This window comes from Malus sylvestris, chromosome 5 (genome assembly GCF_916048215.2).
Source record: "Malus sylvestris chromosome 5, drMalSylv7.2, whole genome shotgun sequence".
Lineage (NCBI taxonomy): Eukaryota > Viridiplantae > Streptophyta > Magnoliopsida > Rosales > Rosaceae > Malus > Malus sylvestris.
Window position 1 is genome coordinate 34,101,169 of NC_062264.1, and position 27,090 is coordinate 34,128,258.

The 27,090-nt window shown below is 37.9% G+C and overlaps 1 protein-coding gene, 1 long non-coding RNA gene and 1 pseudogene across 2 annotated transcripts; 2 read left to right on the top strand and 1 right to left on the bottom strand.

Annotated features, from left to right (window-relative positions):
- Nucleotides 1-347: 347 nt before the first annotated feature.
- Nucleotides 348-8,226, bottom strand: LOC126622808 (uncharacterized; annotated as a pseudogene).
- Nucleotides 7,986-9,797, top strand: LOC126621842 (uncharacterized). Its single transcript, XM_050290448.1, has one exon. It carries the CDS (start codon nt 8,240-8,242, stop codon nt 9,497-9,499), a length of 1,260 nt encoding a protein of 419 aa, XP_050146405.1. The 5' UTR covers nt 7,986-8,239; the 3' UTR covers nt 9,500-9,797.
- A 15,296-nt stretch (nt 9,798-25,093) lies between these two features.
- Nucleotides 25,094-26,592, top strand: LOC126624405 (uncharacterized). Its single transcript, XR_007624100.1, has 4 exons — nt 25,094-25,707; nt 25,791-25,888; nt 25,972-26,069; nt 26,245-26,592. It is a non-coding gene; the product is annotated as an uncharacterized LOC126624405 (long non-coding RNA).
- The last annotated feature ends 498 nt before the right edge of the window (nt 26,593-27,090 follow it).

The window sequence follows — 27,090 nt, forward strand, 5'->3', positions numbered from 1 at the left end:
CTTGGACCATAGAGGATAGTTTGTCCCATTCAGCTTTACAGTACTTGGTACAACCGAAGCATCACTCTGAATAACAACCGGATTCACAGCTGAGCCGTGGGTAGAGTCATATGCCCCACCCTCCAACTTCAGCCCTGACGCACCCTCATCTCCTGCCATTGATCACGTCATGGTACACCACAAAGAACACACACACACACACCGTAGCAGTACACGGCCCCTTATACTGCAATTAGCTTTTCTACGGCAAAGATGCAGCAGAAAAAAACCAAGCAAATTTCCTTCTCACGACACAAGCAGCACAGTGGTGGGATTAGCGTTACAGTTGGCTCTGGCACCAAATAGAATTTTACGGGATAGTTTTTTGTATTCCATAATTCTGAATAATAAGGTACATACAATCCTTGTTACAAAAGGAAACAAATAAAGGATATAAAACCTTTCCTAAACAAAAACTTAGTAATTACAAAATATTTACATTCCTTTTCTTCTAAATATTTACTTTTCCAATAAGATGTTCTAAAAATCCTAATGTATAGCAATGCTAACTAACATTATTAAAATAAAGATAATAAAGACTGCATATAAAATGTAGTCAGTATTTTTACAGGCCACTGTCTATAGTTATACAATCTAGACAAAAAACATCAGGAAAGGTTTTGGCATACATGTAGAAAAATGATTAGTCTGATATTTCCCCCTGGTAGCTATGTTGGTTCTTGATCAGCATTAGTAGATGAAAGATTTCAAAACATCGGATTGTTCATGTACACAAAAAATAGGGGTATTGATGTTATGGTGGCCTATTTACATGCAAAAAATATGGAGATTGTTCATGTACACAAAAAATAGGGGTATTGATGTTATGGTGGCCTATTTACATGCAAAAAATATGGAGAAGCACTGTTGTTTTAACAAAAGATGATCAGAGTGTTTTCTACAACAACAAAAGTTTGTTCCTTCTGGGATTCACTGCAAATAAAAGAATGTGCAGGGAGAAAAAAAAAGATGTCAATGCTAACTGAGCTTTAATCAAGCATGTGTATAAATATGGTTACATCACGTAAAAAAGGGGAATGAAGCAAAGTTACCTAGTTTTTTTTTTTTTTTTTTTTTTGGGTATAGCAGGGTCTTTTTTTTCATGATAGTTGGAGAAGATGTTTTATTAACAATTTGATTGGAACCCGATCAAGATCCTGCACATCTACTTCAGAGATTTCCTCTGTCTCACCATGCCAAACATATTAAAGAGATTGGGTAAATAGATTTCGGTCAGATTGAAAATAATTTGAGAATTAGAAAAAAATGCTGTGAACCTGTTTTCAGCTTCTGTAAAAAGGGCTCTCCTGGTTGAATCTCTTTTTCTCTTGTGCGTTTCTCCAATTTTTTCAGTTGGTGTAGTAGATGATGAAACTGTCATGGAATGGAAGACACTACAATTTCTTTGATAATAGACTGTGGTGTTATTGGTTGGATCATTGTGTCCTCAGAAACATTGTAGACAAGGAAATCATTTGAATTCAACAAATTTCGTTGGTTTCTAAACCGAAGGTGAAAATTTTTCCTTTGGCCTATAAGTCTAAGAAACTCACTTGACAATTGCTTGTGATCTGTTGATCTTTGATTGAAAACCAAATCTTTGCATGGCATGCCAAAGACCTTTTCACCTGATTTGCCAATAATGAGAGCATTGATTTCATTTGTATCGTCCTCAATGACCAAGAACACTTTGTACCTTTATTCAAATAGGAAAAACATTAATCACAGAGGATAAAAGTTGCAATAAGTCAAAAATTGCGTTCTTATAGATTTTTCTATGTTATATTTTAAAGCTAATATTAATCATATGGAAAATAAAAGGATGGCTATGTAAAGTTTGATTTTAAATTAAATTAAATTTATGGCTTGTAATGTGGTTACATGATCAATGAACTATTAATTGAAAATATGTAATTAAAAACAGAAAGAAGGATAAGTTTCAGTTTAAGAAGGATATGAGGCAACGATTAATTGAAAAGGCCAAAATTTAGTGTTTAGGTCATTACCAAGGAGTCGGCATTTGATTTGTATGTTTTTGGCACATCAGTTAACCAGTCGTTGGGTCCTTATACATTTGCTTGGCACATGTGGGGCAAGCAGCATACCACCATTCATATGTTGTGTTGTACTGCTTAATTGATGTCTTGCATAAAAATGTATGATCCTATCAAATACGGAGAAAGATGTTTACACGGTTAATAATTATTAAACAGAAAGATTGTGTAAAAGAAGTAAAAATTGAATAAGATTATTTTGATTTAATATGATAAAATAAAAGCATTATGTATACCTTATATAAATCCGGGTCTAAGTAGCCCAACTCTTCAATTATGACCTTTTTCCAGTTTTGAAAACCTCAGTTTCTCTTGCCTGATTAGAGGGAGGGAGTGTTGTGACAGGGTGTGGCAAGCCTGAAAACCTGGAACAATTTTGATCTAACATTAGTGAAATGAGCATAAAAAACAATAGCTATGTTTTTTTTTTAATAATTGCAAGTGTGTTATGATTTTGATTGTATGATAATGAATGAACTTACACTGATTTTTATGAGTTTAATTCTGGAGTTTCTGGATCAACAAGAAAAGTGTTGCACCAGTGCTGTTAAGGACAATGTTGTTTGTATTAAAAAAAACAAAAAAAATAAGAGAAAAGAAGATAAAAAAGAAAATGAAGATAGAAAGAAGGAAAAAAGATGCATCAGTTGACATTGTAAGCAGTTATGTAAATGTCTAGCTGAAACCTACACTGATTTTTTAAAAAGAAAATTAAAACATATGGATCAAAGTATATGTATGAACATTGTGTTGTTCAAACACTGCATAACAGCATAACAATTTTTGTTTTGAGAGATGAAAATATTTATGTTATTAAGGCATAGAAGAGCTAGACTTATTATAAAGGCATAGAACAGCTAGACTTATTTTGAAAAATAGTTGAAAACTGAGTAAAACCATCTAACACTGTCTAGCAAAGATAGGGAAAACAAAGTTTGAAAACTAAATAGGCACCTAAACATCTGGAAGAAAGAATTCATAAGGATTCGACGTGATCATGGAGTGCCGGCTGTCGACTACCTGACGCCCTCCCCCTCCTCCTTTATCCGGGCTTGGGACCGGCCATGTAAGACATAGGCGGAGTTATCTGGAAGAAAGAATAACGAAAAAATGAATTTTTGATTGAAATATATACCTGCAAATATCTTGACTTTCAAGCTCGTAAAAACTGTAATCCTTGCTTCTAGCAGTGAATCGTACGATAAAGAAGTAAAGTTGTGTGTTAAATTTTTTTTTTTAAGAAAAGTATATGATTGCCTAATGTGATAAAAAAATAAAAAAAATAAAAAAAATAAAAAAAATAAAACAAAACAACAGTTTGGATATCCACGATATACAGTACTGATACAGAAAACATTTTAAAAAGTGTGATGTGCGGAGGAAATAACCTGATATTTTGAATAACCACGTCACACTTGTGATCACTTCTTTGGTTCACTTTTATGGGCTCCAAACGCTGGACTGCAACGACATGACCAATAACATCTGCAAATTTGAAAAAAGAAAAAAAACCAAAACATAATCGGGTGAGGACAAAATGTTTCATAAAACATGTACCAATACATTCTAACACACAAATATATATATATATATATATAAATATATATAAATGTGTACATATTTATTACCTGTTAGGGTATCAGTCTTGTTCGGCCTAGGATACAATCTATTATAATCTTGCAAAAAGAATCTGTGATGCGGAATAAGCGGGAAATGAGTGTCATGCGGCACCACTCGATACTAGCCTCTCATTTTGTTGGTGTGAAAATTCATAATCTCGTAGCGAGCACTTGCTTTAATTTTTGAGACTATTATTTCATAGTCCATTTCGTCAGAAGACGCTTTTATCACTTGTTGCTTGATAATCAAGCATGGGCAAAGCAAGAAAAAGAAATTGTCAAACATATGATGAATGAGTAAATAAGACTGAATTTGAAACTTGAAATAGCATCAAAACATCTGCAAATCACAGACATTAAAGACTAAGATGAATGGTAAATATTGAAAGCCAATTTATCATTGTAATTAACAGTTTAAAGGCAATGGATATCCATAAAATGATTACATGTGACATAAATCTTAGCATGAGAGCTGATATATTTAATACTTGAAATAATATGAAAATAAATGTAAATCACAAATATTAGAGAATAAGATGGATAGTTAACATTGAGAGTCAATTTATTAGTGCAATTAACAGGTTAAAGATAATGGATATGCACCAAAAAAAAAATTTTATCACATAGAGGCAGCATGATAACCAATATGTTATTTTGCGATTGAAAATCAAAGAATACTAAGATTAAAGATGAAATGGAGATTGTGTTTATCCCAGACGGTAGAAATGTCATCCCATGTGTATAAGAACACGTGTTGTCAAAAGTTTATCAATGAGTATTATTAAAGATTGATTATTGACTTTTTCATCAACTAATATAGAGTGTAGACTTGCATATTTATCAGTCTTGCCTGAAAATCTCGGTCTCCATATTCTGTAGACATGGACTATTATTTTTGGGATTTTTTCATATGAGATCAATCGATTAAGAGGAGTTGGACCTTGATCTTCCATTTGAAACGGCTGAAATAAGATTTAACGCTTGTAAATTGAGAAATAATGCACACAGAAATTTCAAAGAGGCTGAAGAACGATAAAATCAAAGCATAATTTAAGCTGAAATAGAAAAGAATTTTTTTTAAAAATTAAATAAATGTGTAAAAGAACAATAAATTCAATAAAAACCAAAAGAAAAAAAACAGGAACAAAGAATAGTGGACAAAGCATGACAGTGTTTGCAAGGATGAATTTGATGCTGAAATAGCATTAATAAAGATTAAAAATACATAATTTCTCATATAATTACTGGAGGTAGGCAAATACAGAAAATTCAAACTGATATGAAACATAAACAAAGCCACACTCATCCAATTTGAGAAAATATATGAGCTGATAAAATTTTAACACAAAGATAAAAATTATTGTCTAAAAAATAAACAGAACAAAACCATGAATTTAGTTTTGTCCAAGAAAGGAAACAGAATGCAACAGAAAAACTGTTTAACCAAACTGTATTCAAATTATACAAAAAGTTCTATTCAAGCAAACTGACTTTTATTTAGCAAAGCAAACTGTACAAAGAACAGATGATGTTTAACTCAATTGACATTATGCAAAGGTCAATTCAAATATTAAAAATCCTATGCACAAAAATGAAAAAAAAATATTTTACTTTTTTTGGATTAATCCTACCACGTTGAAAGAAGAAAATGACATTGACATTTCAGTTTTAAAAGTTAACACAAACCTCACTGTACACCAATCAAGCAAACATGAGAGACTAAAAAATGTAAAACCAAACCAAATTGAAAGACGAAATTACAGTAATTTCAATTTTAAAACCAACATTATCCAAATTGTCAACTGGTTGGGGATTCGAAATTAAGACTTAAGATACATGGGTAAATACTTGTAATCATTTGAGCTCCAAACTCCTTCTCAAAATTTCAAAGTATTAAATGACGAATTATACTATAAAACTCGCATACTGCTTATCCCATCCACAAAAATTAAGAATTAAAATAACACAACATGCTATTTTGCTTCCTCATAGCAGGACCACTGCTTAACTGAAGCACATTGTCATCACACAAACATAAATGAAGTGAAACTATTCATCTATCATATTCTTTTTCTCCGTTTTCCTATTCCTGATTCCTATTCTTTATTCCATGCTTTTTCTGCTGTTTTTCCCTCACCCTTTATCCCATTTTCTTCCAAGTCTACAATAAAAACCACATGCATAAACAGGCCAAAAATTTGACAAAACTCAGAACATAGCCTAACTAAAAATGCGACCAATTAAAACTTAGAAAAACTAACGAAAAATTCAAAAAAACTTCTCTTTTAGTGAAAAACCATTTTTAAAGGTATAGTGAATCGTATTAGAGAAATGTATAAATGTGGTTTTTCGTTAAAAATAAATAATACCGAAAGTGTTTTGTTAAAATTCCTTTTAAACTTTCATCGAAAAAACACTCTATCTCTGTGATAAAACAGAAATACCCCACTTTATCCCTCTGACGAAATAGGAATGCTTGGTAATAAAATAATGAAGCAACAAATGGCGTGAAATAATAAAATACATCCCTACAAATTCAAATAACCGAAACAAATAATCATATGGTCATTTCAGTTCGAAAAAAAAAACACATCGCTCAAAAAACTAATACCTGACAAAGAACCCAATCGGGGATACTGGAAATTGCAACTACACGGTCCTCCGAATGGCGATCAGACAGTCGTTCAACCACTGCAAAAACAACCATCAAAAAACACAAAGTCATAGCCTATAAAGAGTGTAAGAAATAAAAAAAAGAACAAATCGAAAGATCCCTGTCCCGAATTAAAAATTGGAAAGCGAAAACAAGGGCGCTGAAAATCGATCGCACAAACTGAAGTCATGCAACAGCAGAAACCACGAAGAAAAACAAAAGACAGAAACGAAAATAAAAAGCATAAACAAAACGAAAGAAACGGCAAACAAAACTAACCAACCAAATTTGAAACGAAGAAAAACGCACAACCAGCTTAAACCAAGGTTCTAAAGTAAAGTGAAAGTGAACAGAAAGCGAAAGGAATCAGCAAAAATAAGAGAGAAGAGAAGGCAAAGCCGAGCAACACGCGGGAAAAAAAAAGATAAAGGAAAGGGGTAAAAACAACATTTCATGTACCACCTTCAAAATGCCAAAAAAGTGGGCTTTAGATTAGAGGCAAAACCTGGTGGGCACTGACCACTGTTAGTGAACAGTGGTTTTTTTCACCAGGTTTTAGTACAGAGATAATGTACATGTTTCGTTGATTAGGAATTTTGTCAAAACACGCTACGTACTTGGTGCATGACTCATCTCAAAAGCAATTCGTCATTCATAATCTAAACAACTTGGGAATAAAAATTACATTTACAAAGCTTGAGAGCAATAATGAAATGCTAAACAAACTAAACTCAATTTAATTGTGTGGTTGAGCATTAGTACATATGGCAAGCTATAACAATGGTTAAAAATCCTAAACATAGCTAGATTAATAGATAATTGAGCATGTCATGACGTTGTTAAGATCTCATATAGTCTTTATGGCCCTGGCCAATAAATGAACTTTTATGGGCCTTTAAAATATCTTTAATACCATGACTAACAGTTGGTCAAATTCTTATTCCAAGTAGTTTATAGAGCGTAAAGTGGCAAAAACATTATCAGAAATGCCTCACATGGAAAGCAAATTTGTAAATGGGTTTAAGTTCGTCCGAGCCCAAATAGAGGTGCAATTGCTGGGCTTGAAGGTTTAAGTGTGTCTAACCCCTAAAACATGATCTCTCTGCTTGGTGTGCTCTACACTAGTGAAGTGAAATGGCACTTGAAAATGGTGACCGCCAATTACTCTCTTAAGTGTAAGTCATATATTTACTCAATTGGTATAAGCGTATAAATACTTGTGATGTTACCCTGAAGCCAACCCAAGTTGGGTGAGTCTAGTGGCTTATTGAAAAAGTACGAACAACAGCTTTCTACAGAAAATAACAGGAGGCTCTGAGTTTGATACTTTGTAGATTGTAAATCTGCTTGATCGTCGTCACATATAAAATACCCTTCTCAAGTTGCTTTCTCTAGATTCGGAAGGGATAAAAACTCGTAGTTCACCACCAATTTTGACCAAATTGAAAAAAAAAATTGGTTACATCTCACACCAAAAGCAAATCTATGACCAAATCTCTCCTCTTTATCTTCAATAAATTAACAACCACTAAAAAGCAAAAGCACAAAAATGGAGCAAGATTTGATCATTAATTAGAGATGAAGGAAAAACCCCAAAAAACAAGACAGGTACAGCAAAAGATGAAATGATAGAGAGCGACGTGGCCTCAAATAAAATGGAGCGTTTCCACTTGTGCTATATGTATATATCTGCACGCATCTTTTGCATGCTCCGTATTCAAGGACACCGAGTAACTCTCCCCTTATCTCACTTGTAACTCCCAAACCCTAAACCGCCAACGCACACCTCCCTAGATCTCTCCTCCCACCGCAACCCATTTTCCCCGGCAATGTGATTCCGACCCCAAACGCACAACCGCATTGTCCTTTTTGAGATGGCCTCCGCTTGCGTCAACAACATCGGGGTGTCGCCGGAGAAGTTCCCTGCAGCGACTTTCCCGTCGTACGGATGGCTGAGTCCTAGAATCTCCTTCAGCCGCGAGTTTCCCAACGAAGACGACGCTTCAAAGCTGGGAGCCGGGGCCAAAGCCTCGTCTCCGGCGAAGAACCAGCCGGACGGTCCAGATCCGGAGGTCTCCTGCGCCGAGTTTGAGTTCCGGTTGGAAGATCCCGTGGCGATGCTTCCCGCCGACGAGCTCTTTTCAGGCGGGAAGCTCATGCCGCTTCAGTTCTCCTCGGTCAAAGCTACGGTCAACGATCCGACTTCGACGGAGATCAGATCGCCGGACACGACCAAGTACCGCCGGAGAACCGAAATAATCGGTGCGGACCCGTACCTGTTCTCTCCCAAGGCCCCGAGGTGTTCGAGTAGGTGGAGGGAGCTCTTAGGCCTAAAGAAGCTCTACCAGAACAGCACCGCCACCACCACCAACGGTAACTCGAAGAGCGAGAGCCACAAGACGGCAGCGACTGTAAGCACAAGCGCGCCTAAATCTCTGAAGCATTTCCTTCACCGGAGCTCGAAATCTCTGTCCTCCTCCCCCTCCGCCTCCGACGCTTCCCTGAGCTTGCCGCTGCTTAGAGACTTGGACTGCGAATCGGTCTCGATTTCGTCGCGCCTCTCGCTCTCCTCCTCGTCTTCCGGCCACGAGCACGAGGACCTTGCAAGGCTCTCGCTCGATTCGGACAAGCCAAATCCGAACCCGACCATTTCTATCCACCGGACCAACCCGAGACAAGCGCGGGTACGGACGGTGAAGACTCGGGAGGCGACGAAGCAGAGATCGGCGGCGGATCAGGCGAGGGTGGGACGGAGCCCGATGCGGAGGGCTACAGGGGAATCGGGTACAGTGGCGAGCAGAGGAGTATCGGTGGACTCGCCGAGAATGAACTCGTCGGGGAAAATAATCTTCCAGAGCTTGGAGCGTAGCTCGAGTAGTCCAAGCAGCTTCAACGGTGGGCCCAGGTTGAAGCACAGAGGCATGGAGCGGTCCTACTCGGCCAACGTCAGAGTGACTCCGGTTCTCAACGTTCCGGTTTGCTCTCTCCGCGGTTCTTCCAAGTCGGGGTCGGTTTTCGGGTTCGGGCAGCTATTTTCCGGGTCGGTCCCGCAGAAGAAAGAAGGAAACCGCGGCCAGTACGGCCATTATGGCCATCATAGTCAAAGTAAGAACCGCACCGACCGAACCGCCTGAATCCCAATTGGGGGAACCCGTTTTGAAGGCGTCGTTTGATTCATCGTGTTTTGTTGTATGTAAATACGAGGCAGATTCTGATATTCTGATCCCAGATGTTAGCTATGTCGTTAGAGTTTAGATGGTGTCGTTTAATCCATCAAACCGACCATCGTCGTTAGTGTAAGACACTATTTCTGACTGTGACTGTGGTGCGTGAAGATCACGCGTGTCGGATGTACGTAGGACTTGCAAATAGGCTGTGCGGACTGGTCCTGCTAGAATCAACATGTTGAGCTTATCCATGCATTATTTTTCATTTTCTTTTTGGGCTTTTAATTAATCTAATTTTCTTTAAAAGTGCTATATATATATATATATATATATATTATTTGCGGAATTTGGGAAATGATGCCAAATATTCAAAAGAGGCGCCAGCTCCTTTTTGTTTTTTTAGGCTTTTGTAATGTGTGATGTTAATGTTAGGGATTTAATTAGTCTGTTGGCAGTGTTTTAATGGGTCGGTGGAGACCCACATGTGACATCTAAGATTTCGTATAATTAGAGGATTTTAAGGCCTTAAACAATTGGAAAGAGGATTTTAAGGCCTTAAACAATTGAAGATACTGCATGTAACATGAAATTAGGCAAGGGGTTGAGGTTAGGCACGTCCCTAATGGGCACTTTATGCTTTATTAGAAGCTAAACTGAAATTAAAAACCATTTTATTTAGACTCCGGTTTACATGGGGACCCCAACGGATCAAAAATGGTACAATTCTCTTTTAATTGTGTGGGGGGCTTCACAACAACAACAACAACAACAAAGCCTTTTCCCACTAAGTGGGGTCGGCTATATGAATCCTAGAACGCCATTGCGCTCGGTTTTGTGTCATGTCCTCAGCATATCCCCGATAAGCTACAAATATGTACATATACATGATCCCCCTCCGGTGCCTTCTCTTTCTGGGGCTCTACCGACTGCTGAGACTTCTCCTAAGCAACCTTTGTGAAGGCTCCCTCTTGTGTGTTTATTTTGACTCATGTATATGTACATATTTGTAGCTTATCGGGGATATCAATAAATAAGCTTTCCTTCATTTCAACGTATTGTGTTAAATACACCAAAGCCTTCTTCGCTAAGTTCTTTGAATTTTCTTTTGTTGAAGCTTGTATGTTGAAGCTTTCTGAGTGGAGCATGTAGGTTGGGGTAGTGTTCCCTTAATTTCCCGAGTGAGGAAAACTTCTCGGTTGGAGACTTGGAAAATCCAAGTCACTGAGTGGGATCGGCTATATGAATCTTAGAACGCCATTGTGCTCGATCCTGAGTCATGTCCTTCGTTAGATCCAAGTACTCTAAGTCTTTTCTTAGAGTCTCTTCCAAAGTTTTCCTAGGTCTTCCTCTACCCCTTCGGCCCTGAACCTCTGTCCCATAGTCGCATCTTCTAATCGGAGCGTCAGTAGGCCTTCTTTGCACATGTCCAAACCACCGTAACCGATTTTCTCTCATCTTTCCTTCAATTTCGGCTACTCCTACTTTACCCCGGATATCCTCATTCCTAATCTTATCCTTTCTCGTGTGCCCACACATCCAGCGAAGCATCCTCATCTCCGCTACACCCATTTTGTGTACGTGTTGATGTTTCACCGCCCAACATTCTGTGCCATACAGCATCGCCGGCCTTATTGCCGTCCTATAAAATTTTCCCTTGAGCTTCAGTGGCATACGGCGGTCACACAACACGCCGGATGCACTCTTCCACTTCATCCATCCAGCTTGTATTCTGTGGTTGAGATCTCCATCTAATTAACCTATTAAGCAATGTTTCTAATTCTTTCGAGCCTTCATTTATAAAGTGTTTTTCTCTTAAATGTGAGGTAATCAAGGCTTTTCATCTACTGAAGTGGTAAATCTTAATCCCTAACCTGTTTGTTGCCATAATTTGACACATTATAAAAGTTTATTTAGGGGATGTATTCAATTAAGAATTTGATGAATTCTCATAGACTCCCAAGGAGTCTACGAATTTTAATAGATTCATATAAACTTCACATGAATTTTAATGGATTCACATAGACTTCAAGTGGATTTAAAAGGAATTTTTATACGATTTTTTTATGAAGTTTAATGAATATTAATGGAGCTTTTATAACATTTACAGAAGATGTCAAAGGTCACAATGAGGATGCCAAAAGAAAAGTAGAAAAGTACAACATATATTGGGTGATTATGAGATACCAAGATCAGGTAAGGAAATTGAACAAATAAAAAAAGGATCAAGCAAGGAAATTGATGCTTAGAATTCGATTGAGTTGAATCAAGATTTAAGGTTCTCTAAAACAAATAATAAACAAAATTGGCCATGAGGAGAAGACAAGAACATTGTTGATTACAATTTGTCTTCCTTGAAGATAAACAAGATAAAGATTTGGCCGTAGAGAGAAGACAAAAAATCGAAAAAGAAGTTTGTAGATTTCTTTGCATGTTACCTTTACATGTTTGCTTAGAAGAAGAGTTCGTTCATATCCAGATCTGCTCATATTTTGTAGATTAAGGAATCACGATGAAATCTTACACTATGTTTGGATGAGGAAAACAAACTTGGAATTTGGTTAAAAGACAGAATCTGTAATTTGACATGCACCAATTCCCTTATTTGGATTCATAAACATAGGAATTTAGAATTTTTGTGTGGAAAAAAACTTGGAATTTGGGACCTCCAATCCCCAAATTTAAATTCCATGTAAATAGGTGTATTTCCTAATTTATATGATTGAGAGCTTAAAAATAACAAATTTCATATCAATTCCATTGTTCTTTTAGGTTAACCAAACAAGAAAATTCACAAATTCTAGAAAATAAAATCCCTTCAATTCAATTTCTGTCATTTTAAAATTTCTTAGTAATCTTAAATTTCTTTATCCAAACATAGTGTTAGGGGTAGAGGCATGATTTGTGAGGGCTTTTGGTATTGATATTTTCCACTCTAGAATCCACCAAAATCCTTCAACTCATAAATTCCTACAAATTCATTGAATTTTGAATACAACCATATTCTGCAACATTTTAAAAAACTCGAGATTGAATCCCATCAGATTTTGATACTCTTCAAAAATCAAGATTGAATACCACTAGAATTTAATAGATTCATTTAAAATTTTAATTGAATACACATAGATTTATGAATTCTTTCAAAATTCATCAAAATCTTAAATGGATACATCCTTAATTTTTTTTTTTTGAACAAACAATATCATTTACACTAAGGGATAGAGGGTGGGCTTAGCCTTACAATGAACTAGTAATAATGTGGTTCAAATTCACCTTTGGTAAGAATCAAATATAAAACGTTTCACTTATAAGTGAAGATAAATACCACTATACCGTAGTACTAAGTGATAAAGTTTAGATGTTAATTTGGGATTAAATAAAAAAAGTTTTAACATCTAGGGCAACCAAAGTATTAGTCACACTTGTTAAGAGGGTTGGTTCAATTGGTAAGAGCGTGCTTGTGGCTAATTCTCAAGCAAAGTTTAATTAATGTTGTCAATAATTCTCATGATGGTGTGCAATTTGTAAATTCTTATGTAAATTTATATTGATAATATTAGTTGACAGATAAGTGCCATGCATAAGCCAATCTCTCCTTAAACTCTTTGTTACCCAAAAAAAAATGTATTAGTCACACTTTTGTGCTAACAAAATTCTAACAATTAGAGCCTAAATTGTAATTCTGGTCCAGAGGGCTTGTATATGGAATTATGGAGTGAGTGGTAGAGAAGACTAGGGAGAAAGAAAGTGGTAGAGTGGAGGAGGAGGAGGAGAGGTTTTGGTTTCCAAATCTCTTTAGTTAGGCAGTCACGTCTCATAAAAACTCATCATAGCTCACCTCCCACGGCAGGGCGGCGCAGAGGACGTTGAGGGCGGTCATAGGTCTGCTCGGAATCTTTTTTGGGTTCAGATCAGAGGCTGGTTTTTGTCTCGTCACTTTGGATCACCACCCAGCCACCTACCAACGCCAACACCCTACGGCCTAAACCCTATTCAAAAGTACCTAGCTAGGATTTTATAGTATTTTATATTATTTTCTTGGATTTTATTGTTATACTTTATTTGGTGCCGTTCCCGGAATTTTAGATTTCGAATGATGTGGGTGTTTGACCAGGATTCGCCGGCCTTCTTGGGACCTATCTTTTCTGTCCTGTCTGGGTCGACTACCTTCCTGCTTCCTCCCTCCCTCCCTTCTTCCTCCTGTGACAAAACCCACTTGCATTTTATTATTCGACATCTCCTTGGAAATAAAAAATTTTCTACTTCATTTTTCGAGAAATTATAGAGAAAGTCTTTTTATTTCAACTTAATTGAAGCAATTATTCGTTAATTAAAAATCATAACTATTAGTTCTTTAACTCATCAAAGCGTGAAACTATTTTTTTCGTTAATTCTGTCAGAATTCCGTTAAAATGAGTCATATTGGAATGACTATTTCTACAATTGCACTAGAGATGATGGATCATTGCTCTAATGGGACTAAGGATGAGGGATCATTGATTTAATTTGGTTAAAGTTGAGAGACAATTACTATAATTTTTCTCATTTGGTTTTTTATATTTGCCCCTTAATTCAGCTTCACATGTGTGGCACGAGACTCGTTTTGAAGAAAGCTCTAACAGAGTGGACGAAAATGATCATAACTGCACATTTTGATGATTTAAGGGACCAATAGTCACATATTTTTAGTCGATGGATCATTACTCCAATTCAGTTAAAATTAAAGGATCATTGCTACAATTTCCTCAATTTTTCGTTTCGAGCAATTGTAGCAACTTTTTATTGGACCTTTGAGAAATCCTAAGTGTAATCTCTCCAAGTGGGACTTTCTGTCACCTCATAATTTAACGTCAGTTCTGATGACCATATTATAAACATTGTGCCAACAACATGAAGTGGCAAAAAGTTATGAAGAGTCCCAATTTTGAGAGAGTCTCATTAGCATTTATCTTGGACGTTTTACTTCAACTTCTTCTTTTCTTGTTTCATTGTATAACACTGCCATAACGATTCAAATCATATATTGAGCTTTATTAATACTCATTACAAACAATTAATTAAATATAAATCGTACAATCACTTAACAGTTATCCAATGAATGAAAATTGAACAAATCAAACGAAATTGAATTGGTTGGTTTTTGTAAAGTCGATCTTTAAAGAGTGTATTTTTACTATCCCCTTTTAAATCTACTTGACTCTATTCTAACTAAATAGATATCGGGTTCGATTATGAATGATGAGTTTGATAATGATTATGACTAGTATATTGTATAGGTGACACAAATCTACCTTAAAATACAATATAATTGCTTAAAAAATAAAATAATGTTACGCAATTCAAATTTGTAGTTATATTTTTTCCAAAATTTGTAGTTACTTATAAGCTTATTTTTTGCCACATCCCTTATAATTTTATTTCAGTCTCACTTTGTCTCTGAAATTAAAATTATATCATTTTACTCTTAAAACTCAAATTTTGCATTGTTCAAACAAACTTAAAGATGTGGCATGACTTGGACCCACTTACCTCTGTTGAGATTTGAAGTGTACAAAATAATATTGAAAATATTTAATATTTTGAAACTAAAAGAAAAAAAAAATTCAAAATCCTCCTTCCTTCTTCCCCTTCACCTCCGCACCTCCTTAACTTAACTTGCCATAATCCAAACGACCCACCCACTCACCGAAATCAAACTTCTTTCTAACAACTTCCAGAAAAATTCGTTCTCGGTTAAACCCATTTGAAAATTTGAATCAAGAAACCAAAGTTTCATAGGATCGTAAAGAATCACCAAACCAGACTTTGTTTTATTGTTTCCTTGTTTCCAGTACAATGACCTTGGAGTGCCTGGGTGGAATTGAAAGTTCCTCATCCTCGCTTTCGCGGCGAAAAAGCGATAACATCCGACATGCAGAGAGTTCAGGCTCCAGCATTCTTCCCAGTTTTGAACACAAACTATTACTTGTACTAAACTCAATCAAACAACCAAATAAAACCACTTCACAAAAGTATTATAGGCCCAAAACATCAAGGTACTTTTTAATATTATTTTTGCACACATTGCACGGTGGGTTGGAAAAATCGAAAATCGAACCGAGGCTGAAAAAACCGAATCGAACCGAATCTGGTTGGTTCGGTTTCGGTTTTTGGGGTTTGGAAACCGAATTGAACCGAAGTTAATTTATTAATTAATAATCCTAATTCTAAAACGACACCGTTTTAAACCTAGGTCCTAATCCTCCTCTCTCGGTCTCGCCCTTTTTCCCATTTCCCAGTTCGCGCAGCAACCCACAAACTCCACCTCTCCCCCAAATTCGCCCAGTCCCACTCCACTCTCTTCAACATTGTCATCTCCGCCCGCCCCTCCTCCATTTGCATCCGCGTCTTCCACTTCCTCGACGGCACCGCCCCCTCTAGATCCTCTTTTTTTCTGGCCCTGAGCTTGACGCCTTTGGCTCTGACGTCTCTGAGAAGCTTCTCGTGTCGTGTTGGAAGGCGTTCAGGTCGTCCGCCTTTTGGTTCAAGGACGGGTGGGCCCGAGTCATTCCAGGTTACCATAGAATCCCTTGTAATTTGGTTAATTAGATTGAAATTTGGTGCAAATAGCAGGTGAGGAACAAGGTGTTTATGCCCAGAGGTGAACCCATACTCTCACTTTTAATTTGCTATTCTACTTATACAGTTTTAGAGGTTTGGTTTGAATGTTTGCTCTCTGTGGTTGCCCGAGTCATTCCAGGTTACCGTAGAATCCTATGTAATTTTGTTAATTAGATTGAAATTTAGGGTTAAAATTGAACTGAAAATTGGTGCAAATAGCAGGTGAGGAACAAGGTGTTTATGCCGAGCGGCGAACCCATACTCTTACGTCTAATTTCCTATTCTACTTATACAATTTTAGAGTTTCGGTTTGAATGTTTGCTCTCTGTGGTTGTTTGGACCATTGTTGCATTGCTCTCTGCAACAAGGCTCAATTGAAAGAAAAATCAAAATTCCAAAAAAAAAAAAAGGAGAAAAACCGAACCGGGCCGAAACAGAACTGAGAAAAACCGAACCAAATACAAACTGAACTGAACACAAACCGATAGAAAACCGAACCGAACTGAACCGAACAGTAATTTCGGTTACATGGCAGTGTAATTGTAAATATAAATTATTTCCCTTTTTTTTCATAAAAGGAAGACAACTGATGGCAAACTACGGTTATCTACCATTTTAAAGCCTGGAGAGGCTCTGGGGAATTCCACCCTACCCCCTGACCAAAGTCAAGCAGACTCACCATCTCGGAGCATCGAACTCAGAACCTATCTTTTTGGAAATATGCAGTCTGTGCCCTTAACGTTAGGCTACTTGCTGTGGTCAATTGTAAATATAAATAGATGGGACTCAATCATGTCATGTTAGTGGATATAACAGACATTGTGACGGAATAGGGGAATGTGGTAAAGTGATGCAAAAACTAAGTTTTAGGGGGAAAGTGGCTTAATTTAATTTTAGAGGTCAAAGTAAGATTGAAGTGGAGTTCAGGAGGCATGGATAAAAAATAAGTCTTATTTATGTTCAATAGATAATTAGAAAGATGTTCAAAATTGCATATTTTTAAGAATATACAAGATTGACGTAGAAAATGATAGATTATTCTGGTGTCGATATTTTGCACCTATCTTTGTAGAGTGCAGACTAATGCTATTCATATGTGCAACTAGGGGTGGGCACAAATTGATTAGGTTCGACAGGAACTTTCTCAAATCATGACCAACCAAATAAGTTCGTTTAGTAGACTCAGGTGATATTTTTCTTTTTAATGTTGAAGTGATTTAAATCTTCCATTTTCCAATGATAAAAAAGAAGAGAATACGAGATTTTGTTTTATTTTAACGATCTAATAACCACGTTAACGACATGTATCCATAATATCGTAGGGTTTTGTAGCAAAGTTTGAATTGACCAAATCTTTACGGTTGGACAAGTCCTTCACTCTTGCCCATTTAACTCAGACAACGTCAATGGAGAAATTTTTCTTAGGATGGGATAGGTTAATTTGATGAAACCCATGGAATGGAAAGTGCATTTGCCAAGTGATGGTTTACTGCTAAACGTTACTTTCTCTATTCTTATCATTCACCTTTTTACTTTTTAGCGAAAAAATGTTCCAAAATTTTTCTTTAAATTCTTAAGATTGACAAATATCCCAAAGTTAAAGTTGTGCGGGATAAAAAAGTGAATAATTAAAAAGAACGTGCCATTGAAAAATGAAGAAAAAAAGGCTGGAAATGGAGAATCAAAGAAAGAGCGTGCTAATGGACAGTCATACCTCTGAATAGATTCCCCATCTCCCAGTCCAATTCACCCTCTTCTGTTTCGTATGCTGCTGAGCTGATATCTCGTAAAATAGAACAATTTACGTACAACGGGTTGCTTGTACACGAATATTTCAAACAAATAATGTAATATCATATAAAGTAAAACTCGCAACGAACTCGTTCCATGTGAATCGCTGGGACGAGAGATGAGAAAGAGAGTATGAGACAAGGGAAAGTGTGTACAAATGTATAGGGTAGGGCTGGGGAAAGTGTAGGGTAGGGTTTGGGGATGGAGGGCCAACATTTGTTGTTGGGTGACTTGGATATATTCCTGTCCTCATCGTTAAGATTGACAACTATATATATTTGGACCAAGATTCTCTCTCCCATTTTTTCCATTCCCTTCCATCTTTTCTTTTTATATTATTTATTTTGTCTTTTTTCTTTTATAAAAAATTAATATAAGATGTTGACATTACTTAATTGCGACCATTCAAATAGAAGAAGATGAAAAATGAAGGAGAAAAGAAAAAAAAAAAAAGAGAAAATCGTAATCCTATGTATTATAAGTTGATCTCACAATTTGGTACACAGTGTGGGGGCATGTGAACTACTTGAGGTCACATCATCGTATCTATCTTTAGCTACTCCACTTCACTTTAGACTTTAGATGGATGGATGGAATGAGCATCCGCTCCATATTCTCTTTGTGAGGATTCCGAAGATTTTTTAATTACGTCTGTTTATCGTATATTGTGCAGTAAAAAATCATTGTAAACTTTTTTATTTAAAATTGAATATAAACAATACTTGATGAAAATTGACCGCATGATGTACGATGAACGAACATGATTGGAGGATTCCCAGGATCCTCATTCGGATGGATGGATGGTTTGTTATCATATTTTAGGGTTAATGTCAGTTTACTACTCTAAAGTTTTGTGATTTTCAACATTTCATACATGAAGATTTTTTTTGTCCTAGTATGGTACCTAAAGTCATAATTCTGAGACACTTTCATACATCGGTTAAGTTTTCTGTCAAAAACTCTATTAACTGATGACACAACGCTCGATAATGATTGGGCATCACGTGTCAATATGGCCCACGTGGATATTTAAAAATTAAAAATTTAAAAATTAAAAATTTTAAAAAAAACTTTTCTCTTCCTCTTCTTGATGCCGATTTTTTATCCATCCCCCCTCCCTCTTCACCTCCCCAACCCATCTCCTCCCTCTCCTCCACCATCTTCACCTCATTTCCCTTCTCTCTCCCTAGATCAACCTGTACCCAACCCTAATCCTCAAAATTTTGTACCCCATAAATTTTATTCCTATTTTTGGGCATTTCTTGGATCGAGTTGTCGCAGAAGGACTTGATTTCGGGCAATCAGAGTTTGGAATCGGAGGCAAGGCAGGGGGATTTGAAAGGGATGTTAAGCCAAGTGTCGAGGATCTCGACGACAGAATCGGTGAGGACGTTAGAGTTGTTGGTGAAGCGGGAGTTCTGGGAGTCGGAGGGGGTGAAATAAGTGGTAGCGAATTTGCCGGGGAATTTGTTGGCAAACATGCCAACTCTTAGGCCAGTGCAACAGGTCTTGACAAAATCGGAAGAGGAAGAGGAGACAAGATGTGAAGTCTATATTATTGTTTGGCTTCCATTGTCAAATGTTGTAAATTGTACCATTATGCTCGAGTTGGATTTATGGTTAAAATGTTACTTTGGGATCTGGCTGTTAAAAATATCATCTTAATAGCTTAACTTCTCTCATCAAAGGTTTGTTTATTCATATGCATTTCATGCTATTAGTTCCAGTACATTCTGTCTAGTGGTTCTATCACGTCAAAACTTCTCACTGCTTTTTCAGGTGAGTTGGGCACACACTTTTAAGATAACCCACATGGGCCATCTGACATCTTTTTCCCAAAAATCCTTTTTTCAACCATAGACCTTTCCATATTGCTTTTGCACATGACACATGGCTTTTCTTGTCCCATTTCTTATCTGAAAATCAACCATCTTTATAAAGATCAATCTAGGGTCCATTTGGTTTTTGGGGGTTTAAGATTGGAAAATTTTTGAAAGCTTTATTTTTCATCTTCATCTCAAATCTCCTAGGAGTGTTAAGCATATTTTATGGGTAATGTTCTTCATCAAATATTTCTAAATCTATCTTTGAAATTGCTTGCTTAAATTCGTTTTATATACTCATATGTTTTAGCTAGGAGTTTTATATTTTTAGAAAAGAGTTGATTTTAGTTTTAAGCTACTTATTGTGTTCTTCATCGATACCCTAGCCACAAAACCTTATTCATGCATCAAACACCAAATTATTGCATATTAGGTTGTCTTCATGGTTTTGTTTTAATTTGGTGGTCAAGTTCTTCAAGTTTCAAATCTTTAACCTGACCCAATTTTTGGATTCTCGTCAGTTTCTTCTTTCAACTATTTGACTGAAAAAATTGACTAGTCATTGAATCTAGATTGCACACTATCATCATTTCCATATCATTTGCATTTGTTGGTGGTGGTCTCGGTGCCACAAGGTGAAGAGTTCAGGAGGCGTTGCCATCTTGTGAAGACTGGAGACAACACCTTTTTTGGTGCCATAAGGTGAAGAGCTCAGGAGGAGCTGCCACTTCGTGAAGACCGAAGGAATCAGTTTCGTGTAAGGCAAAGTTGCACAAAGGTACAACTGCTCCGTAGACTAGGTCTAGGAATTGAGCTTTGTATGGTACTGTGTAAGAATCTTGTTTACACTTATGGATTGAACTTAGTGGTGAGTCCTCAATTTTTTAACCCAAAGGTGGGTTTTCCGGCCAAAGACTTCTTGCATTCTTTGTCTCTTAAACTTGTCCACATATTTTATTTACTTGCACATGCTTCATGCATCCTATGAATTGTTATTTGATATGTGCTAGAGACTACACTGCATATTATAAGCAATGAACTGAATTGTTGTTGACTATGATAACTTGTAGTGAACCAAGTTTGATTTGTAGGTTTGCGTTTAATTAACTGAAAATTTTGTATTTAGTTGACTGGTGAGCTTGACTAGTCAATCCAGCATACTTTAATTCACAATTGCTTTGTCATTGCTGTTTGCATAATGAACTAATATGTAAACATGTTCAAATTTAGGAATTATTGTTGTAACTAATATGGGCAAACTCTGATTAGTTGAACATATTGGTCAATTAGGATTTGTTCTTACAACTGCACTTCATATCATTGACTAACTTGTAAATAGTTTACTAACTCATTTGACTAGTCTACTGTGCAAAGTTAAATTTTTATTTGCAGGATGTTCCGCCTAGTACCTAATTTCACATGAGCTGCGAGCGACGACGAGGGAGATGTTGCAAACAGGAAGAGAACTGCGAGCTGCGAGTGGGTTTCGAAGGAAGTCTGTGATCAGGTTTTATTGGGGCGTGTGTGCGAGCGAGTTAACGTAGGGGGAGATGTTGCAGATGGGAGGATAGGAGGCGATGCACTATATATGGCATTCACCTTCGTCCCCAGAAATGGCCGCCTCTTTGTTCATTTTTAAATTTTTTTAGGATTTTTTATTTTAAAATTTTAAAATTTCCATGTGAGCCCTTAATGACACGTGGCACCTAATAATTGTTTACATAGGTGCTACGTTACCAGTTAACTATTGACTTAACAGCCAGCTTAACGGATGTAGTATGTTGATGCACAAAATCAGCGAAGACTTTGGTACAACAGAAAGTGTCAGGTTTTGTGACCTTCGCTTGGTTGCTTGGTTGCTTCAGTCACTAGTGAGGATAAGTACGTAAATGAATAGAGACAGAGAAGCAAACACAGGATGTACGTGGTTCACCCAGATTGGCTACGTCCACGGAGTAGAGGAGTTCTTATTAGTAGTGAAGGGCTTACACAAGTAGAAAGGATCAAGCTCTCAATTTAGTGAGTTCTTGTGAATGATTTAACACAAAATGGCATTAGGCAATATTGTGGGGGAATGACCCCTATTTATAGAAAAACTTGTAGCTTTGTCACATTGACATGTGTCATGTTGTGATTGGTTCTTGATGTCGACACGTGCTGCGCTCTGATTGGCTTCTAATCTTGACACGTGTCGAGTAGTGATTGGCCTCCTGGTCGGAGGGGAACTCTTCTGGGTCCTTGACAGTATAGCGTTGGCCGGTGCTCGGTAGTTTCGGGATTGGTCAAGTATGGTACAAACAGTGCTCCCCTAAGTTCCCGAGTGAGGGAAACTCCTCGGTTGGGGACTTGCAAGATCCAATCCCTTGAGTAATCACGAAACTTCTAAGTACCGAAGTGTGGTCTGATCTTCATCTGCCCTTCTCTGGAAGTACCTTTCCTCCATCCGGGAATGGTGTATTTAGCTGATGTTGACGCACAAGGTAATGTATCAATTTCACTTGAAGCTTACTTGTAGTTTCGGGCTTGGTCAAGTGCGATACAAACCCTATAGTAGGAGTCCCCCAAGTCGCCGAGCTAGGAGATCTGCCGAAAGAGGTGACAGACAAGGTAAGCAGTCAAACTTCCAAGTAAGCAACCCAGGAGCAGAGGTTTGACTTCGGCTTCCGGTTGATTGTTCTCATTCTCCTTGTCTCTCATTCAACTGCCAGGATAAGGAGAAGCAAATGGATAAGAGATGATATGAGATACTTTTGCTTTTGAAGAAGTAACTTTCCACAGGCTTATTCTTGAACTGTGCTGGAGGGTTTTCTGGTGCCCTTCAGAGTATAAGGCCGACTCAAAAATTTGAGGGTCAAAACAAGTCCATCAAATCTAGAGTACGTTCGACCTTGATGATATGGGATACTATTGCTGTTGACGGAATAATGAATGTGGTATGGAAAGGTGTCGTGCTGTAGTGATCTGTTTCAGCCCACCGTTGAACCTTCTGCTTCAATCTTTTGCATGGCAGAAGTGGTGTGCAACCTTTGCATTTAAATGGTCCTTCAGAACATTCCTTCATAGTGACTCATTCACGCTTGGCAGCTTCAGTGTAAAGAGCCAATATCTGATCAACTGTCATGAGGTATTTGCCGGTGGAATTCGTGACCTTGACAGCAGTTGAGGATGAGTACTCGAGAGCAATGCTAAGTAAGCGACCAGGCAAAGGCTCCAGGCAGTCAGTTCCAAATTGGAGGTTTGATTTCAGGTTCCGACTGACTGCTCTCTTTCTCCTTGTCCTGCAGGTGTGGACAAGGACAAAGACAAAGACAGGGAGAAAGCATGATATGGGATACTCTTGCTTTCGACCCTGATGATATGAGATACTCTTGTTCTTGGTGTGGCTTATTTGCTGAGGTATTATCGGGGGGAAATAAAGCTGAGTATTTCGAGAGGTTATGTTGAGGGTGCCTTTTCGAATGCGAGAAAGGGTTGAGCATTTTTGCAAGTTTGCCTGTCCGTTGAGGAGGGAGGTCAATGTATATAGGGATTTCCCAATAACAAGTAGTAATGCTATTCCTTTACCCTTCTTGGTCACAGCAATGTAGTGGGAGCTGCCAGCTTCACGTGTTTTAATTTTGTCAGAGCACTTTGAAAAAGTGGTATGTGGTATCTGGAAAGCTGATATTACGTGTGAAGATTACAGACAAGCTTTATCTAAGGAAATCTGGCTCTCGAAGTTCTGAGAGTTGTGCCTCTTCGGTTTTCGAACAAGCAATCCCGTCGAGGATCTGACTCTCGAGATTCGGAAAGCGGTGCTACTCCGGTTTTTGAGAAAGTAATTATGTTGGGAGTCTTTTCTCGAATGTGAGTAAAGGTTGGACGTTCTTGCCAACCTGTCTTGCCGCAAAACACGGAGGTCGACACACATAGGGACTTTCCAGTTGTCAAGCAGTGGTGCTGTTCCTTTACCCTTATGGGTAATAGTAGGGTAGCTGGAACTTCGAAATTCTCGTGCCTAAACTTTGTCAGAGATCTTTGACAAAGTTATATGTGGTACCCGAGGAGTTGATGGTGCATATGGAGAGCGGTGATTGAACAGTAAGATTCACGTGCTTTCTACTTCACCAGAAATCTTCGACAGATTGCCCGTAATTTCCGCAAAGCTGAGTGTGCATGTGACAGGTGCTGACGAGGCTGAAAAAGCAGGTGCTTCTTCGATTTCTGAGATCGGCCCTCGTGGTCTCTGAGCAGCCCAGCTTTTGAGAAAGCATTCGCCTCTTCGATTTCTGAGATCGGCCCTCGTGGTCTCTGAGCAGCCCAGCTTTTGAGAAAGCAAACGCCTCTTCGATTTCTGAAGCTCCGTCGAGTGCAGATTTTTATAGAGGCTGGCATTAAGTTCCACAGCACACTTGAATCTCTACCAGTAGAAGCTCATTTCTTGCACTTCTAAGATCTTGATTTGTCTGACCTCTTCCTTCTTCAACACATTTGAAAATGTCTGGACCCTCCGACCGTCGTTTTGACTTGAACCTTGGAGAAGAGACAGCCACGCCTTCTCCAAACAATATATGGCGCCCATCCTTCATATCCCCTACTGGTCCTCTTACCGTTGGGGATTCTGTGATGAAGAATGATATGACCGCTGCAGTGGTGGCCAGGAACCTTCTCACTCCCAAAGATAACAGACTACTTTCCAAACGGTCTGATGAGTTGGCTGTTAAGGACTCTCTGGCTCTTAGTGTTCAGTGTGCAGGTTCTGTGTCTAATATGGCCCAACGCCTATTTGCTAGAACCCGCCAAGTTGAATCATTGGCTGCTGAAGTGATGAGTCTCAAACAGGAGATTAGAGGGCTCAAGCATGAGAATAAGCAGTTGCACCGGCTCGCCCATGACTATGCTACAAACATGAAGAGGAAGCTTGACCAGATGAAGGAATCTGATGGTAAGGTTTTACTTGATCATCAGCGGTTTGTGGGTTTGTTCCAAAGGCATTTATTGCCTTCGTCCTCTGGGGCTGTACCTGGTAATGAAGCTTCAAATGATGAACCTCCAATGCCTCCTCCTTCTGGGGTTTTGTCAAGTACTGAGGCTCCGGATAACCACCCTCCGGTGCTTTCTCTTTCTGGGGCTCTACCGACTGCTGAGACTTCCCCTAAGCAACCTTTGTGAAGGCTCCCTTTTGTTTGTTTATTTTGACTCATGTATATGTACATATTTGTGGCTTATCGAAAATATTAATAAATAAGCTTTGCTTCATTTCAACATATTGTGTTAAATACACCAAAGCCTTCTTCATAAAGTTCTTTGAATTTTTGCTTTTGTTGAAACCTGTATTGTTGAAGCTTTGTGAGTGAAGCATGTAGTTTGAGGTAGTGTTCCCTTAATTTCCCGAGTGAGGAAAACTTCTCGGTTGGAGACTTGAAAAATCCAAGTCACTGAGTAGTCACGAACTTTTGAGTACCAAGGCGTAGTAGCATATGGTGGGAGTCCCCCAAGTCTCTAGTCGAGGGAGTTGACGAATGAGGTGTCTTGCTAATAGTCCATGTCGTAAGTACCAAAACTTCATTCTTTTGTTTTCTAAGTGGTAGCCCCGGACTTTTTCTTCATAGATTTTGTTGATGAAGGTTGCTAGGCCCGAATAAGTGGAATTGCAGAAGGTGTAACCGTTGGTGCATTAACATCATAATGGAAGCATCACAATGATGGAAGCATCACAATGATGAAAGCATCATAATGATGAAAACACCATAATGATGAAACATCATAATGATGAAAACACCATAATGATGAAACATCATAATGATGTTTCTTTGGTGGAATTGTTTTTCATTTCCCCTAACAACCGGAATTGTTTTTCAACATAACACCATCATCTGTAGGTCGAATCACAAAGTTGTCTTCATGAAAGTTGTTCGTTAATTCCTTAACTACAACATATCCAAATTTGAGATCCCTCGGAGCTGTATAACTCAAGAAACTCAGGTATGATGAATGACTGGTTATTATTTTTCTGTCAACCCGTCAGATTTGTTGTGAGCTTCGAAACTCCATTTTCTCTTGTTCAGATCGGTATGCTTTCTTCATTGAAGTTGTTCCTCAGCTTGTGAACTAAAACATATCCAAATTTGAGATCCCTCGGAGCTGTATAACTCAAGAAACTCAGGTATGATGAATGACTGGTTATTATTTTTCTGTCAACCCGTCAGATTTGTTGTGAGCTTCGAAACTCCATTTTCTCTTGTTCAGATCGGTATGCTTTCTTCATTGAAGTTGTTCCTCAGCTTGTGAACTACAACATATCCAAATTTGAGATCCCTCGGAGCTGTATAACTCAAGAAATTCAGGTATGATGAATGACTGGTTATTATTTGTCTGTCAACCCATCAGATTTGTTGTGAGCTTCGAAACTCCATTTTCTCTTGTTCAGATCGGTATGCTTTCTTCATTGAAGTTGTTCCTCATCGACTCTTTCATAACATATCAAAAATTCAGGATGAACTAACGGTTAAATATTTCCAGATCTTCGAAACATCACAACAGCTTCGAAATCTGCAAGAAGCCGACTATCATGTTTGGAGCTTCAACACTTTAATTTCCGTCGCTCAAACAGAAATGGTTCCTTCTTGAAAGTTGTTCATATGCTCAAGAACTATAGGGTGTCCAAAATTCAGCTCCATTGGAGAAGAGCAGAGGTTGCAGAAATTTGATAGATGAAAGGAGGCGGAAGAAGGAGAGAGAGAAAAAGTCTCTTGGGTTGGATTTCTATTTTGGGGCAGATTCCAATTTTTGTAGCACCTTCATTATTGATGAATTGCTTGTACTTTTGTCCATTATGAAATTTGGGACTTTGGCTTGTTGTTGGATCTATTATAATATGTTTGGGAACATATAGAAGTGAATAAATAAGAAGGAAAATTTTGGGCCCTTGTGGGTGTAAAACAAAAAATGTTTATGTTTCCCCAAGTGTTTTTGTACAAGTTCAAGGGCATCTTGGGTTTTGTGAACAAAATTTGTTTATTTGGAGCAAGGTTTTGTGTTGAAGCTTTGTAGGTGAAGCTTTGGTGTTGAAGCTTTGTGGGTGAAGCTTTGGAGGTGAAGCTTTTCGGGTGAAGCTTGTTGGGTGAAGCTTTTTAGGTGAAGCTTTGTGGGTGAAGCTTTTTAGGTGAAGCTTTTCGGGTGAAGCTTTTTGGGTGAAGCTTTTTAGGTGAAGCTTTTCGGGTGAAGCTTTTTGGGTGAAGCTTTTTTAGGTGAAGCTTTGATGGTGAAGCTTTTTGGGTGAAGCTTTTTAGGTGAAGCTTTTTGGGTGAAGCTTTTTAGGTGAAGCTTTGATGGTGAAGCTTTTTGGGTGAAGCTTTTTAGGTGAAG

Coding starts and splice junctions, on each gene's coding strand:
- LOC126621842 (XM_050290448.1), top strand. CDS start 8,240: ATGGCCTCCGCTTGCGTCAACAACATCGGGGTGTCGCCGGAGAAGTTC.